General features: G+C 34.3%; 3 protein-coding genes and 1 long non-coding RNA gene across 4 annotated transcripts; 2 read left to right on the top strand and 2 right to left on the bottom strand.

Moving 5' to 3' along the window:
- The first annotated feature begins 231 nt into the window (after positions 1 to 231).
- LOC147946254 (uncharacterized) lies at positions 232 to 1,039 on the top strand. The gene is made up of 3 exons (XR_015597552.1): positions 232 to 370; positions 488 to 603; positions 911 to 1,039. It is a non-coding gene; the product is annotated as an uncharacterized LOC147946254 (long non-coding RNA).
- A 1,851-nt stretch (positions 1,040 to 2,890) lies between these two features.
- On the bottom strand, positions 2,891 to 5,283 carry LOC104782051 (GDSL esterase/lipase At2g36325-like). The gene is made up of 5 exons (XM_010506866.3): positions 5,016 to 5,283; positions 4,689 to 4,913; positions 3,942 to 4,222; positions 3,375 to 3,678; positions 2,891 to 3,255 (listed from the first exon to the last, which is right to left on the bottom strand). The coding sequence occupies exons 1-5, from the start codon at positions 5,074 to 5,076 to the stop codon at positions 3,053 to 3,055; spliced, it is 1,074 nt and encodes a 357-aa protein (XP_010505168.1). The 5' UTR covers positions 5,077 to 5,283; the 3' UTR covers positions 2,891 to 3,052.
- Positions 5,284 to 6,597: 1,314 nt separating this feature from the next.
- On the bottom strand, positions 6,598 to 8,093 carry LOC104782052 (zinc finger A20 and AN1 domain-containing stress-associated protein 4). Its single transcript, XM_087511588.1, has 2 exons — positions 7,675 to 8,093; positions 6,598 to 7,476 (listed from the first exon to the last, which is right to left on the bottom strand). The coding sequence occupies exons 1-2, from the start codon at positions 7,773 to 7,775 to the stop codon at positions 6,900 to 6,902; spliced, it is 678 nt and encodes a 225-aa protein (XP_087367714.1). The 5' UTR covers positions 7,776 to 8,093; the 3' UTR covers positions 6,598 to 6,899.
- A 2,172-nt stretch (positions 8,094 to 10,265) lies between these two features.
- Positions 10,266 to 12,910, top strand: LOC104782047 (uridine nucleosidase 1). Its single transcript, XM_010506861.3, has 10 exons — positions 10,266 to 10,490; positions 10,624 to 10,731; positions 11,113 to 11,228; positions 11,332 to 11,391; positions 11,517 to 11,699; positions 11,780 to 11,884; positions 11,981 to 12,077; positions 12,174 to 12,281; positions 12,367 to 12,502; positions 12,600 to 12,910. The coding sequence occupies exons 2-10, from the start codon at positions 10,626 to 10,628 to the stop codon at positions 12,706 to 12,708; spliced, it is 1,020 nt and encodes a 339-aa protein (XP_010505163.1). The 5' UTR covers positions 10,266 to 10,490; positions 10,624 to 10,625; the 3' UTR covers positions 12,709 to 12,910.
- The last annotated feature ends 554 nt before the right edge of the window (positions 12,911 to 13,464 follow it).

Below are 13,464 nucleotides of genomic sequence, written 5' to 3'. Positions count from 1 at the left end.
TATATATATATATATATATCCGAAATTATTATTTTAAACTTATGAAAGTATTTTAATGTTCTTAAATAACAGAGCTACTAAATTTAAATTTTGTCAAACAATATATTTGGTAAACAATATCTTAATAATAAATGAAAAATCTTAAACAGATATTGAACTTTTTCTATACCATTTTACTATATATAACGAAATATTTTTGTTTAACCCTAGAATATCTTTTTCGTTTTTCAATTTTATTAGCACATAATTTTTTTGTTCTTTTTGCTAATTGAAGATCTAATTTGAGTTTTATATTCTTGATTTCAGCGTTCAAATATAATGGAAATGGTTGTTTCTCCACCTTGTGTGTCACTGTTTCTTCAAACCAATGGTACTTTGATCTATTTATTCTTTAAGTTTACTTAGTTTATTGACTTTGTGGATTTTATATTATGTTAAAGTTTTGATCTTTATTTTAAAAATCAAGTTCTTATTAAATACTAATCAGGATATGCATAAGAGAAGGAAGAGCAGTTGATTGAACATGGATCCTCAAATCGAGTAATCGAGCTAGATGGTACGAAGCATTACTACGTCATTCTGGCTTTTTCATTTTGTTTAAAGGTTAGATTTTCAAATTTGTTTAAAAATTTAATCATATTTTTTTCTGAAAATGAAACAATAATTAATAATAAGAAAATAACTAATGACACAACTATAAAAGGAATATGCTCTTTTATATTGATTTCGAACTGATTAATAAGAATATATTTAAATTATAAGTAATATATATATATCCGAAAATTATTATTTTAAAACTTATGAAAATATTTTAATGTTCTTAAATAACAGAGCTACTAAATTCTAATTTTGTCTAAAATCTATTTTTATAAAAAATATTATATTTATTTATTTTTTTTTTTGTCAACAGAAAGAAATCATCAAATGAGCCAATTTGTGGGAACATTGTTTACAAACAAAATACGCTGTGTAACGGAATGCGCTCGACGAGCCAGCGAATCTGCACGAACATTAGCATTTCTAGATACCTGAACCAAAGAAAAAGAAGAGAACTCCTCCCTATCAGTCTTGATGTCGTCTATGTACGTTGCGAAGGCGGGCCAATCCTGAGGTGAAGACACCATCTTCACCAAATCGGAGCAGTCCGTGTAAAACACTACCTCCCGGAAATCGTGTCCAATCATGCACCGCATCGCCCATATGAAAGTTTCTATTTCTGCATGTAACGGGGACAAACTACGTCGGAAATTGGTGGCGCCGAGAATCGGGGGTGATCCTTGTTAAGAAGTACACACCCATCCTGCACCTGCAAAAACATCAGTTGCTTTCCAAGAACCATCCACAAAACACCGGTGGCCGGAAACAAACGGCAGAAGGAGAGCATTATAGCCCGGAGGCCCAGAAGACAGAGCACTAGGGGAGGACTGAAGCTCGTCCAGATCTACCTCCACCTGTGCCTGCTGCCAAGTCTCCGCTTCACCTATCGCCACCCGGACAACGTCATCAGGTCGTTCAATCTGGTTCTCAAAAACTCGAGAATTCCATGCTTTTCAAATATACCACATTATCGAAGGAAAAGCTGAAACCTGTGATCCCGGATTACTGGAACCCAAAAAATGATGCACATTAGCATAAACCGACTCCGTACGGAAGAGTTGCGGCCCCACCGGAACATTCGCTAAAGCCCAAACCTGGCAAGCCGGTGGACACAAGAAAATGGCATGATTTATATTTTCCACATCTGTCCCACAACGTGCACAGTCGGCATCACAATCTATCCCTCGTCTTTTCAAATTAGCCGATACCGAAATACAACCCGTCAACACTTGCCACATAAAAAGATTATATTTAATTAAAATAAATAACGATTAAAATAGTATAATTTAAAATCTATAATATAATTTCATCAATTATGGTTTGAATTAATTGTACTAAAGGTTACTTTTTATGTATTATTAATTTGTGTGTTTTGTTTTTGAAGATGGCAAATTTGGTTTGATATTTTGGACTCGGGAATCAAACACATTAAGAATTTTATTCTTTGGTATTTAAATTAGCTAATAATTAGGGTGTGTTTATGCAGGGTTTTAGCCATGGAAAATGTTGGATCAAACAAGAAACAAGTACAAAACCATTTTACCAGGGAGTATAGTACAATTAATAGACTTTAATTGTGACGTGAAGACTATACTACTTGTGATTGATTTTATTGTGTTTAGACTTTTAAATGGGAAAACATGTAATCGTATTAAGGAGCAAGTGCATCCATCCACACATATTAAACTATTTGAATTAGACTTATGGTATATCAACTTCATACCCAATATTTATGAAAATTATATTTAAGAAGTTTCCATAACCATTTCTATTAACAACAACATAACTATATGTTCAGAGCCGTACCATAGTTAGGAAAACAGAAACATTTGCTTAGGGCATCAAATTTTGGGAAAAAAATTAGGAGCATATATTATTTGGACTTTAGTCCTAATAGAGTTATGTCTATATGAGACTTAATGGTTATGCTAAAATAATGTGTTAACAGTATTGATAAATACGAAACAAATATTGAGCTTTGATATGGGTTTAATTAAGTAATTAGAAAACAATTACTTCAACAATTAAGGGTTTTTAAAAAGTTAATAAATATTTAGGGTAAGCAAAGAAATATATATCGCTTTCTCCTCTTTTCTGAACAGAACTCAGTAAACAAAGTTTTCCTTCGACGTGATTGTAAGTGATTGTTGTTGTTTGGAGAAAATTGGTTAGAAAGTTGATTTTGAAAGTTTAGTTAACGAATTAGTGAAAAACAGAAAGAAAAATGTTTTAGAACTAATCTTTTGTTGGTTTGTTTAGTTATATTGTTTTTGTTTTTGTTCAGCGACAATGGTTTTTGTTTTTCAAGACAATTTTTTTTATTGAATTGGGGTATCTTTTTAAGTCGCTTCGGATATATTTTCGTCTTGGCACAACTCTGTATATATTACAAAAAATCAAATATTACTTATGAAAACAACACGGCACATACGTGTGCGTCCGTATCTAGTTTACTTCAAAACTGTGAGCCAGGTAGAAGAAGAAAAAATACAGAACGCCATGCTTGGTCAGTGATATGAACATTGTCCCAAAAGAAGAATGATTTTGGATCTTTGCAAAGAGTGAACAACTTTTCACCATGTATGCCTACATCGCCACAAGATTTGCCTCGTTCTGTTGGACAACATGCCTTCAATGGTTCCGGAAATGTTGAAACTCCTGTACAAATTAAAACATTCGTATACACCTCTTTTTTGGACTTTGGGTAGAGATCTAAACAATGCTACTCTATCATCCATAAATAACTCGTATGTTTTTATAAGAAAAAAATGACGTACCTGGAACTCCTTTGTTCTTGAATATGGTCACAAAAGCATTGTAGAGATCAAACACGAGGAAACTGTTATCATTACTGTTAATCTTCTTATCGTTTAGTTTGATCAGTCCTTCACGGAGAAGACTGTTGTGAAGGTACGTCGAGGTGTCATTGGTGTCACAGCCGCCTTTAGGAGTGGCAAGCTTTGGCAAACATTTCTGCGGTGGGGATAAAGCCACCAAAACCTTTCTTACTCCTAAATCCTTAATTCTCTTCACATCCAACAAAATCTGTTTCACAGCTCTCCTTATGAGTGCTCGACGACCCTGCCATGCACAATTGCACATTTTATATTTTGTAGATAGACTCTTAGAAAAAATAGTGAACAAAATAGTTTCAATTTTTAAATATTTTGTAGATAACTCTTGGAAAAAAATAGTCAACAAAATAGTTTAAATTCCTAACTATACTTTGAAAAGCTCAACTTTGAATGTAAAAAAAATCCTAAATCATAACATTGTCTGATTTGACCACCAATCAATTTATATTAGTTTTGATAACCCTAATCGAAAAAAGAGACGATTTATACCTGTTCGGAACCGTTGCGTCTGTTGTAAGTAAGGTAGTCATTGCCGACGATGCTGAAAAAAGCGACGGAGGAGTTGAGATCGGCCGATGAATAAACTTTTCTCCGGATGAGTTGTTCTAACGAATCGATCTGCACACTAGCGTTAGGAACTATTTTGAAAATTGTGTCAAAGACGCCGGCTCCACCGAATGCGAAATTCATTCCTCTTTTGACTGCATGTCTCGGTCGTCCGAATCTGCCCCATTTGTATGCACACGGCGTTCTAAGTCCAATATACTTGGCTACATGTATATAATATGAGTCCAAAGTAAATAATTACTGATAATATATGCTTTTCTACGCAAATAAATAATAACGCGGTTTTATTTCTGTGTTCATGTCTACGAATTCAAAAATGTAGATTAAAAACACATATGTAATATTTTTTGCAAATAGCTAATGATTTTGCATTTTGTGCGAGTAAAAACGTTAAAGTAAAAATTATGCTTCATGTAGTAAATATTTAGAAACAAAGTATAATGAACTTGATTACGAATACAATTTAACCGCTATAAATTAATATTTCAATAAATCACTACATTTCGTCTGTTCCAGATTGATTTTTCGGACTAACTAATATATCTATTAAAAAAACTGTAGGACTTAATTACGCACATTATAGTCAGTTCAAACTATAATCAAACACGCAACCACAATCACAGGTGTAGTTTGGTATGTGATTTTTATTGGCAAAAAAGAACTTCATACCGAGATAATCAGTGGAGACACGACCATCGGTGAACCGACCAGTAGGCCTTCCCGGGAAAGTGATTCCGTTGGGAAACTTCCACGAGGCAGCGATCATAGCAGGTGTGTTTCCGGTGTCAGCGAACGAGTCTCCGAACACAAACAACGTTTTAGGTTTGAAACCAAAAATGCCACCTTCTCGTGGCTTCTGGCTAGATGGAGAAATTGAACCTCTCACCTTGTAATCTAGAACGATTAAGAAACAACAACAAATATGAATTAAACTAATATACAGATTAATTAAGCAGATCAAGAAGAAGAAAGTAAAAGCTATATATATATATGTACCTGATAGAAGAATCAGACACAAGAAAAGAAACCAAGGAGTGAGTTTAGATATGTTCATCATGATTGTCAAAATTGTTTTGTTTATGCATGGAATAGGTATGAAACTGCTTGAACGTATATATAGGTAATCGAGGAGATAGCCAGTTTGCGTGTGAGTCTTATTAGATTTTTATTTTGGCTTACGGTTAAACAATTTCAGCCGTTTCCATGCATTGAATAAATTGTGTTTCTTAAAGAAACATATTGTGTGTCACCAGTTTCATGTTGTAGATATTTTTCCTTATTTCTTCCCAGTTTTATTGAAGATTTTTTTTTTGTTTCTTAGCACAAGTTTTAAGTTTGGTTTATGAAATATGCAATATATTGTACTAGATATTTTTATTGTTCTGAAGATTGTGTTCAAACATTTCTGACTATCACCTAATATGAACAAACCAAAAAAAAGTAATATTATTTGACAAAAAAAAACATAAACTTTTTTGTTCATTTGTATGACTTTTCTTCATCCAATTAAAACTCTTAAATTATAAATATGTTTTGATAAGATTAATATGAAATATATTTGGAAGTATTTTGTATCTAGTTTTTTGTTTGTGTGAGTCTTCCTCATCAAGTGGTGATTTAAAGATAAAAATGCTTTTAGACATTTCATGTTATTTGGACCCAATGTAAACAGAAAGGGAATATAATTGTTTGACGAGAAGTAGTTAATTTGTATTAGTCGTCTTTATTTGATAAAAATGATCACAAAATATGAAATGTTTGATTGCAGAGTATAATTATTCAACTAGTTGACAACTCTAACTATCCATCTACTAAAACTTTCGAAGTGCGTTTTGATTTCTTTTTAATTAATTATAACTTGACCTTTTTGTTATACAGCTCAAAATATTTGAAAATAAATATATTAGCATAGAATTCCTAGTTGAACAACATATTTTGGACTGATCCAAAATACTGAGAAGGAAAGAACATGCATAAAACGAATTATCGAAAGCTTTGTAAATCACCGACCACATGGTATCTTCCCGAAAACACTTTCATAAATAATCATCTAGAAAACAGCCAATAGTTGGGTACATAAAAAATTGAATCTTAATGTTCCAAAATCCTAGGTCATGTTCTTGTCTACCTCGATTGTATTTTCAAAATATGGCACATATGTTTAAGGCAATTTGGGTTGCTTTTTTCCAAGCAACCTTGATCACTGATTGTGCATATTTGATAGCAGGCGTAATTGGGGGAGACTAGTTGGCCCTTTAAGGCTTTCTTTAGGCGCATGAACCTCGAGTAATTCTAGAGAAGTTGAATGGAATCTCTCTTTCTTTCACCCTCCGAAAAGGCAGAACGAGTGGCTGACCGTTTAGATAAAAATAAGCCCACACATTCGAAACTAGTGCATGCATCTTCGTCCCACAAATATGGATCCGACCTTATGTAATGACTAAAAAAGGTCACAAACATTGTGAGCTTAATAATGTCCATATCAAAATATCCAACTCTGAACGGCTCGACTAAACCGGTTAAAAGGTTATTAGAATTTAAACCGCCTTTAAATTGTCGGTAATTCGGTATAAAACAATTTCTCAAAAAGAGCGAGACACAATTTTATATATTTTCTTTCTTTTTTTTTTCCTTTTTACACAAGCAAAAGCCACACAATTTATAATTAAAAAAAAAAACACTTTAATTTCTTTCGGAAGGAAAAATAATTGAAAGTTCATGACGAAACCATCTCAGCCTTAATCGCGTGACACGTGTGCGTCCATAATACAAAATGTATTTTTAAACATAAATGAACGGCTGAGATGCACCGAGAACATTCTCATGGTAAATAACGAAATCGCGGTCAACGGCTCCTCCTCCTCCGCTGCCTCCTCCGATTCATATCTTCTGAAGCTTCGCCGCAACGACCAACGGATTAGCTTTCTTGATCTCCTCACGTCCCGCAGATTTGAAATCGAACGTACAACCGTGAACCTCAGGGTACCTATGACTCCCACAAAAAGTCGTACCACACCGGCACATAAACCCGGTTAACCCGACACGTTTCCTACACACGGTGCATCGGTTCGGCCGTTGCTGCTGCTGGTTCTGGTGACTCTCCGTCGACGTTTCAATCGTCTTCTTCTCCTCGGTCTTCTTCGGGATCGTGATATCTAGTTCCGCCGCGTAGTTATCGTGAAGGACAGGTGCGATCACCAAAGGAGGAGGGGAGAGAGATGACTCGACGGTTGATATCATGGAAGCTTGTTGTTGTTGTTTGAGGCAGAGATCGCCGTAACAGTTAGAACAGAGATTCATCGTCGTTGAGCTTCCGAAGAAACCACAGTTGTTTACACATAGACGGTGTCCTTCTGGTGTCTCGCATCTATGTTCCTCCGCCATAATATTATTTTTATCTTTCGACAGTTTTTTAAAAAAAGACACAGATCTTTGTAGGAGGAAGAAGTGATCAAATCTGAAACAGAACAAAAAAAAAGATTAGGTAAAATGGCCACCGAGAGAGTTTTTGCAAGAAATGTTTCCTGCGTTTTCTCGGTAACCAAAACAGAGAGATGAAAAAAAAACAGACCACAGAAGAGAGATTGTGAGATTTAAAAAGAGAGAGAGAGAGAGAGAGATTGATTTTTTTTTTTTTTTTTTTTGTTGTTGTTACCTGTTTGTTGGTTGATTCACTGGATTCTCTATAATGGGGTGAAACGGAGAGAGAGAGAGAGAGAGAGAGAGATAAGAGAAGAGAGAAGCAATATATATCATATGCTAAAAGAGAGAGCTGAAGAAGATGATGATGTATGGATGGAGGACAAATTATAATTTAAATCATTCTTTAATTCTATGATATTTTTTTTGAGAGAGGTCTATTTTACAAAACCCACTGATATTTATAATGTTTGTTTGGTGCCAAATTCTATTATTGATTTTTTTGAAACCGTGTTTTATGATATGATTTATACCACAAAACTAGGAATCTTAATCTACAAACACAATATTCAAAAGTCAAAACATTTTTCTTACAATTTGGATCAATTTTTTTTGTTTTTACCATGGACGACTGTCTATGTAACTTGTTCTTCCTTTCTCTTAAGTGAAGAAATAGTTTTATATGTTGAAATTAATGTGTATGGATTGATGTTAAAAAATGTTTGCGTGCAAAGAAAAATATATGAAAAAGACAGGTTGGAAGAGGAGCCAAATTTGAAGTCTAGCCCTTCTTTCCTTCTCCATGTTCCACTAGTAGTAATCTTATCTTCTAGCATCTCTCTCTTCTTCCTTCAAACTTTATTTTAGTATATACTTGTATGTGCACATACCTTCTCTGATGTCACACCATATGGGGCATACAAACAATAAAATTTGCCCAAACTCAGATCGGATGATATTTTTTTCTTTTCCCATTGTGATAAGTTATTATATATATATCACTGTTGTTGATACCTAGTTGCATTTTATCCAAATCTTTGTCAAGGTGACTAGTATCTTTATCACTATATCAATCATATTATACCCTAGTTTTCATCGTTTATATATATGTAATTTTTTAAAGTCTTCATGTGGTTTTTCTAATATTGTTGTTAGACAATTACTTCGTCTTATACAACTGGACTCTATAGAATTTTTGAGTTTGTTTTTTTTTTCGTGATATTGAAACCGGTTCAACTGATCCGGACCATCTTTATATAATAGAGATAATGGAGAAGGTTGGGCTATATAACAATCGGCATAAATCTCATTTACGGCCGCCAAGATTCTCTCGTCCGTCCCATGTTCCCACTTTACTTTCGAATTTTGTTGGTTTATGATTTCTTTTGACATGTAACCCTCATTATTCGTTTTATGTCGGCTATGATTTTAATTTGTGTCTTTCTCTTTTATTATTCCTCATACGTCTTTAATTTAATTATCTGTACATGTGTTCGGGCAGATTTCTCTCAATCCTTCTGTTCTGTATTTAAGGTGCATGCTCGATTTAAATATATCACAAGCATGCATTTGCTCTTGGTTCCGGCCGGCCTTGCTTCGATAAATATGGATGTTAGCAGGTTGTCTATAAAAAAATTACGTATGACCCTTTTACATGTGATTTTACATATTTCATTTTGCCGTATAATATTCTGAGAAAGAGCCATGTGATGAGCATTCTTATCGTTTGTATAACTTCAATAGCACCATTATTGTTGATTCCGAGCATGTCGCCCACCAAGCCACCACCAAACATAGGTTTTTTTTTTGTTTTTGTTTTAAGATCTCCTTCATTTTCATCGTTCTTCCTTACTGCATGGTTTTTATAACATTTTTTGTTCTTCTTTCTAACATTTCTCAAATTTCTTTTATCGTTCTTCCTTATGTTAGGAATGTGAGATTACTTTTAGAAAAACTTATAGTCGAGGTATTTTTATCCATGTTGTGTTTTTATTCATGGTTTGACTACAAGTCTACACCACATGTGTTTTTTTTTTTTTTTTTTCTCGGCTAATCTGCAGTTAGACATATCTCAAATTGTGGTGCTTTCTGAGTCGATATACCATTAATTCTTCTTTGTGGGAAAGCCAATTATTGGGTTTATTCTGTTTTATTATACAGGTCAGTTATGTTTTATGATCGACCTAACCTAAGCACAAAAAGATCAAGAGAGTGGATGGATATCTATAACGGGCACAAATAAATAAATAAAACCATATATAGGCCCAAGATAGATTGGGCTAAGATTCTAAATAAACCCATATAGAGAAAAAAAAACTCTTAATGGAAATGGTTAGGTCGAAGAAATCTGTAATGAAGATGATCGGTGGTGATGCGTGAACGTAAGAAACGTCTAGTCAACGTGTCGTCGTTGGTGACATATGTAAAAAGATAACAATTTGCTCTCTAGTTGGCACATCTGACAGTATTTTTTTTTTTAATATATATTCCAACTAACTAGGACTCTAGGAGTATTATTATTCTATGGAATCCTTATTTTATTCTTTTGATAATTCCATTATTGTTATTTTCTTTAAACAAACTGTCCAAATCACACAAAAGTTAGTACATTTTTAATCTAGAAACAAACAAGAAAACACAGATAAAAGTTGTGTTAAAATCTTTTTTAAAAGAAATATTTTTGAAGATATTCCAGGGTTTTTTAAAAAAGGGTTTATCGTGAAAGATAGGTTTAGCATGAGTGGGTTAAGATTTTTAAAAATGACAATTGCGGCTTTAATTTTTTTTTTTTTTAAAGTTAGGGATAATCTCAATTAGAGTGAAAATGAAACAAATAATAATATCCATCTGTCACAAGTCACAAAGCCAAAAAAACAAGAAAAGAAAAGAAATAAGAAAAGCGTGGCTGGACGACTCAGCAAATTCGTCTTCTTCTTTCCATTAAAAATATTGTTTTTAATCTCATAACTAATCCACTTCGATTTCTTGGTGGGGGGTATATACTTCTAATAAGTAATAACATGTGTTTAAAAGATTCTGAAAGATAAAAAGGTGAGACCTTTCTTTCTGAATCTGATGATACGTATCCTATAAATCCGGAAAGAAAAGCTGAGAGTTTTCTAAGAGGTTTTAATAATTCCGGTGTGAGAAACCCTTTTGATTTTATTATATCTCCGTCGTCCAGAGATGGCTTGTGGTATGGAGAATTGTAATGGTAAGATCTCAAACGGTGACGTTTTGGGTATCTCTTCCAAGCGTGAGAAGCTCATTATCGATACAGACCCTGGAATCGGTGAGTGAGAGAGCTCCTTTGCCCTGTTTTTTTTTTTTGGATTAGTTTGATTAAGTTTTAGTAAAGAGATCTTAGATGGATTTAGTTTTGAGGTATAGATAGAGTAGGATTTAACCTCAGAAAGCTTCCAACTTTGTTCCAATCAAATCGAAATCTCAAGATGGTGATTTCTTATATCATCTGTTTATCTAGTTGGAAAAAGTTTGCATCTTTAAGCTCCAATGCTTGCTTGATAGAAAGATTCAGAGGAAATTGTTCTTTTTTTTTAGTATGTTGACTTTTTTTATTTTTTTTTTTGTTGCAAATGAGTTCGATTGTGGAAACAAGTTTATCTTCAATTGCAAGATCAGTTCTAACATTATTATTATTATGTGTGAGTAGATGATAGTATGGCGATAATGATGGCGTTTCAAACACCGGAGTTGGAGATATTAGGATTGACTACTGTGTTTGGTAATGTTACTACACAAGATGCTACTCGTAATGCCTTACTCCTGGTATGTATTGTACAATGCTTCATTTCTTCACTCATTACAACTTCTTTTGAAATGTTTTGGAATGTGTCTGTGATCTCTTTTCATTGTTTATGCAAAAGTATAGTGTGAGATTGCTGGCTTCCCTGATGTTCCTGTCGCAGAAGGTACTTCTGAGCCTTTAAAGGTACCATCTTCTCTCCTCTGATAAGGATTTGAACCTAATTTATGCCAAGATCTTTGATATGGGAATCAAGTCAACCCGTTTGTGACTTTATCTCGAACTTATGGCTTTGGTGTGTGTTGATTCAGGGTGGAATTCCTCGTGTTGCTGATTTTGTGCACGGTAAAAATGGACTAGGAGATGTCTCACTTCCTCCTCCGTGTATAACGAAATCTGAGATAAGTGCAGCTGAGTTTCTAGATGAGAAGGTCTCAGAATATCCGGGTGAAGTCACCATTCTTGCCCTCGGACCTCTAACCAACCTGGCATTAGTAAGAATCATAAAAACCCTTCCTTTAATCTTAAAACAGGATTTGTGTTTTGACCATTAAAAGTTTTTTTCTTGTTTCAGGCCATCAAACGCGATAGTTCATTTGCTAGTAAGGTGAAGAGAATCGTTGTTCTTGGTGGAGCATTCTTTTCTTTGGGAAATGTCAATCCTGCAGCTGAGGCTAATGTAAACCCATCCCATCCCTCTAACCTCTTCTTAATCTTCTGTCAATGAAAATGAAAATGCCAGTTTCATTTTTCTCGGTCTCTGCTCTATATACAGATATATGGTGACCCGGAAGCAGCTGATGTTGTGTTTACATCTGGAGCAGATATCACTGTTGTTGGTATAAACATCACAACCCAACTTAAACTATCAGGTGAAGAAAGCTTCTTCCACCCATCTCCTTCAGCATTTTGATTCCGTATTATAAAGCCTGTTAAGAAGTAAGTGTCTGTTTTTAATCTTATTTCAGATGATGACCTCTTAGAGCTGCGCAACTCCAAGGGGAAACACGCTAAATTGTTAAGCGATATGTGTGAATTCTACAGAGATTGGCACGTCAAATCTGATGGTGTTTACGGTAAGCAAGAAACTGTGATCAATCAAAACATGCTTTAGATATTGCAGTTTTTGAATTTAAAAGTTTTGTTGTTTGCTGGTTTCAGGAGTGTTCCTACACGACCCAGTCAGCTTTGTGGCTGTTGTACGACCTGATCTATTCACATACAAGAAAGGTGTCGTTCGGGTGGAAACTCAAGGAATATGCGTTGGCCACACGCTCATGGATCAAGGCCTCAAGAGGTTTTTTATAAACTTATCTTGTTCAACAAAATAATAAAAGCACTTGAAATCTTTTGAAACATTTCACGAAAATAACGGTTTTGATGGGAACTTGCAGATGGAATGGAAGCAATCCGTGGGTAGGATATTCACCGATATCAGTGGCGTGGACAGTCGACGTAGAAGGAGTTTTGGAATATGTGAAAGCAAAGCTGATGAAGCCATAAAAGAGATGAGTTCCAAGTCACAGTCTCGTTTAGAATGTGTGCATATTCATTTGAAAATGGCATCATCACACCCATTCATATTCTTCTGGTCTAACTTGGATCTCAATTTCATCCTCTGTATTTGATCTGTATAAATGGTACCACGTATATTGGATTTTTTTTTTTAAAAAACTAATGAATGAAAACTATCTTTGTTTCCTTAGTCTCTGGTCTCTCTGTTTTTGCTTTCACTGGTGGAAACTGTTATTGTCTCATCAAGATCGATAATATGTAAAGTCATGAAATATCTCGGACCAACGGATGTTAAAAGAGTTAAAGGAACAGCAAGTGTGTCACGTACTGATCACATAGCCAATGGCCCAATGATATAACAAGTAACGGAGCTGATAAGTCACAGCCAATCAAAGATAATATCTAAAGTTTTAAATGTTTTTTCATTATGATGGGAAAATAAATAGAGTGGGAACATGTGAAAGAGGGTAGACTAAGGAGGAGGAGGAGGATTTAATGAGAGATGGTTATAACAAGTTGGGGCTCACTATGCATAATTGTATCTACAGGCAAAATTGTGGATGATGTTGATCATCATCATGATGAAGTCGGGGACTAGTACTCATGAGTACTTCTTCTACGTCTTTTTCCCTTTAAATCTTTTAAATCGATTAAGAAAATAGTGAATCATTTAATACATCCAAACTATATACAGTAAATATATGTGTGTATGCATAATGCATTATCCATCAATGTGAGCATACT

Source organism: Camelina sativa, chromosome 4 (genome assembly GCF_030686135.1).
Source record: "Camelina sativa cultivar CO46 ecotype springtype chromosome 4, ASM3068613v1".
Classification (NCBI taxonomy): Eukaryota; Viridiplantae; Streptophyta; class Magnoliopsida; order Brassicales; family Brassicaceae; genus Camelina; species Camelina sativa.
Note: the sequence above shows the minus strand (reverse complement) of the source record. Positions and strands in the feature narration are given on the sequence as shown.

What these genes read in the sequence shown, in the direction of transcription:
- LOC104782047 (XM_010506861.3), top strand. Translation starts at nt 10,626, where the DNA reads ATGGCTTGTGGTATGGAGAATTGTAATGGTAAGATCTCAAACGGTGAC. An exon ending in CGATACAGACCCTGGAATCG is followed by an intron (nt 10,732 to 11,112) that starts GTGAGTGAGAGA and finishes ATGTGTGAGTAG; the next exon opens with ATGATAGTATGGCGATAATG. An exon ending in AACCCAACTTAAACTATCAG is followed by an intron (nt 12,078 to 12,173) that starts GTGAAGAAAGCT and finishes ATCTTATTTCAG; the next exon opens with ATGATGACCTCTTAGAGCTG.
- LOC104782051 (XM_010506866.3), bottom strand. Translation starts at nt 5,076, where the DNA reads ATGATGAACATATCTAAACTCACTCCTTGGTTTCTTTTCTTGTGTCTG. An exon ending in TGTCTCCACTGATTATCTCG is followed by an intron (nt 4,223 to 4,688) that starts GTATGAAGTTCT and finishes ATATACATGTAG; the next exon opens with CCAAGTATATTGGACTTAGA. An exon ending in GACGCAACGGTTCCGAACAG is followed by an intron (nt 3,679 to 3,941) that starts GTATAAATCGTC and finishes TGTGCATGGCAG; the next exon opens with GGTCGTCGAGCACTCATAAG.
- LOC104782052 (XM_087511588.1), bottom strand. Translation starts at nt 7,775, where the DNA reads ATGATATATATTGCTTCTCTCTTCTCTTATCTCTCTCTCTCTCTCTCT. An exon ending in GTGAATCAACCAACAAACAG is followed by an intron (nt 7,477 to 7,674) that starts GTAACAACAACA and finishes GTTCTGTTTCAG; the next exon opens with ATTTGATCACTTCTTCCTCC.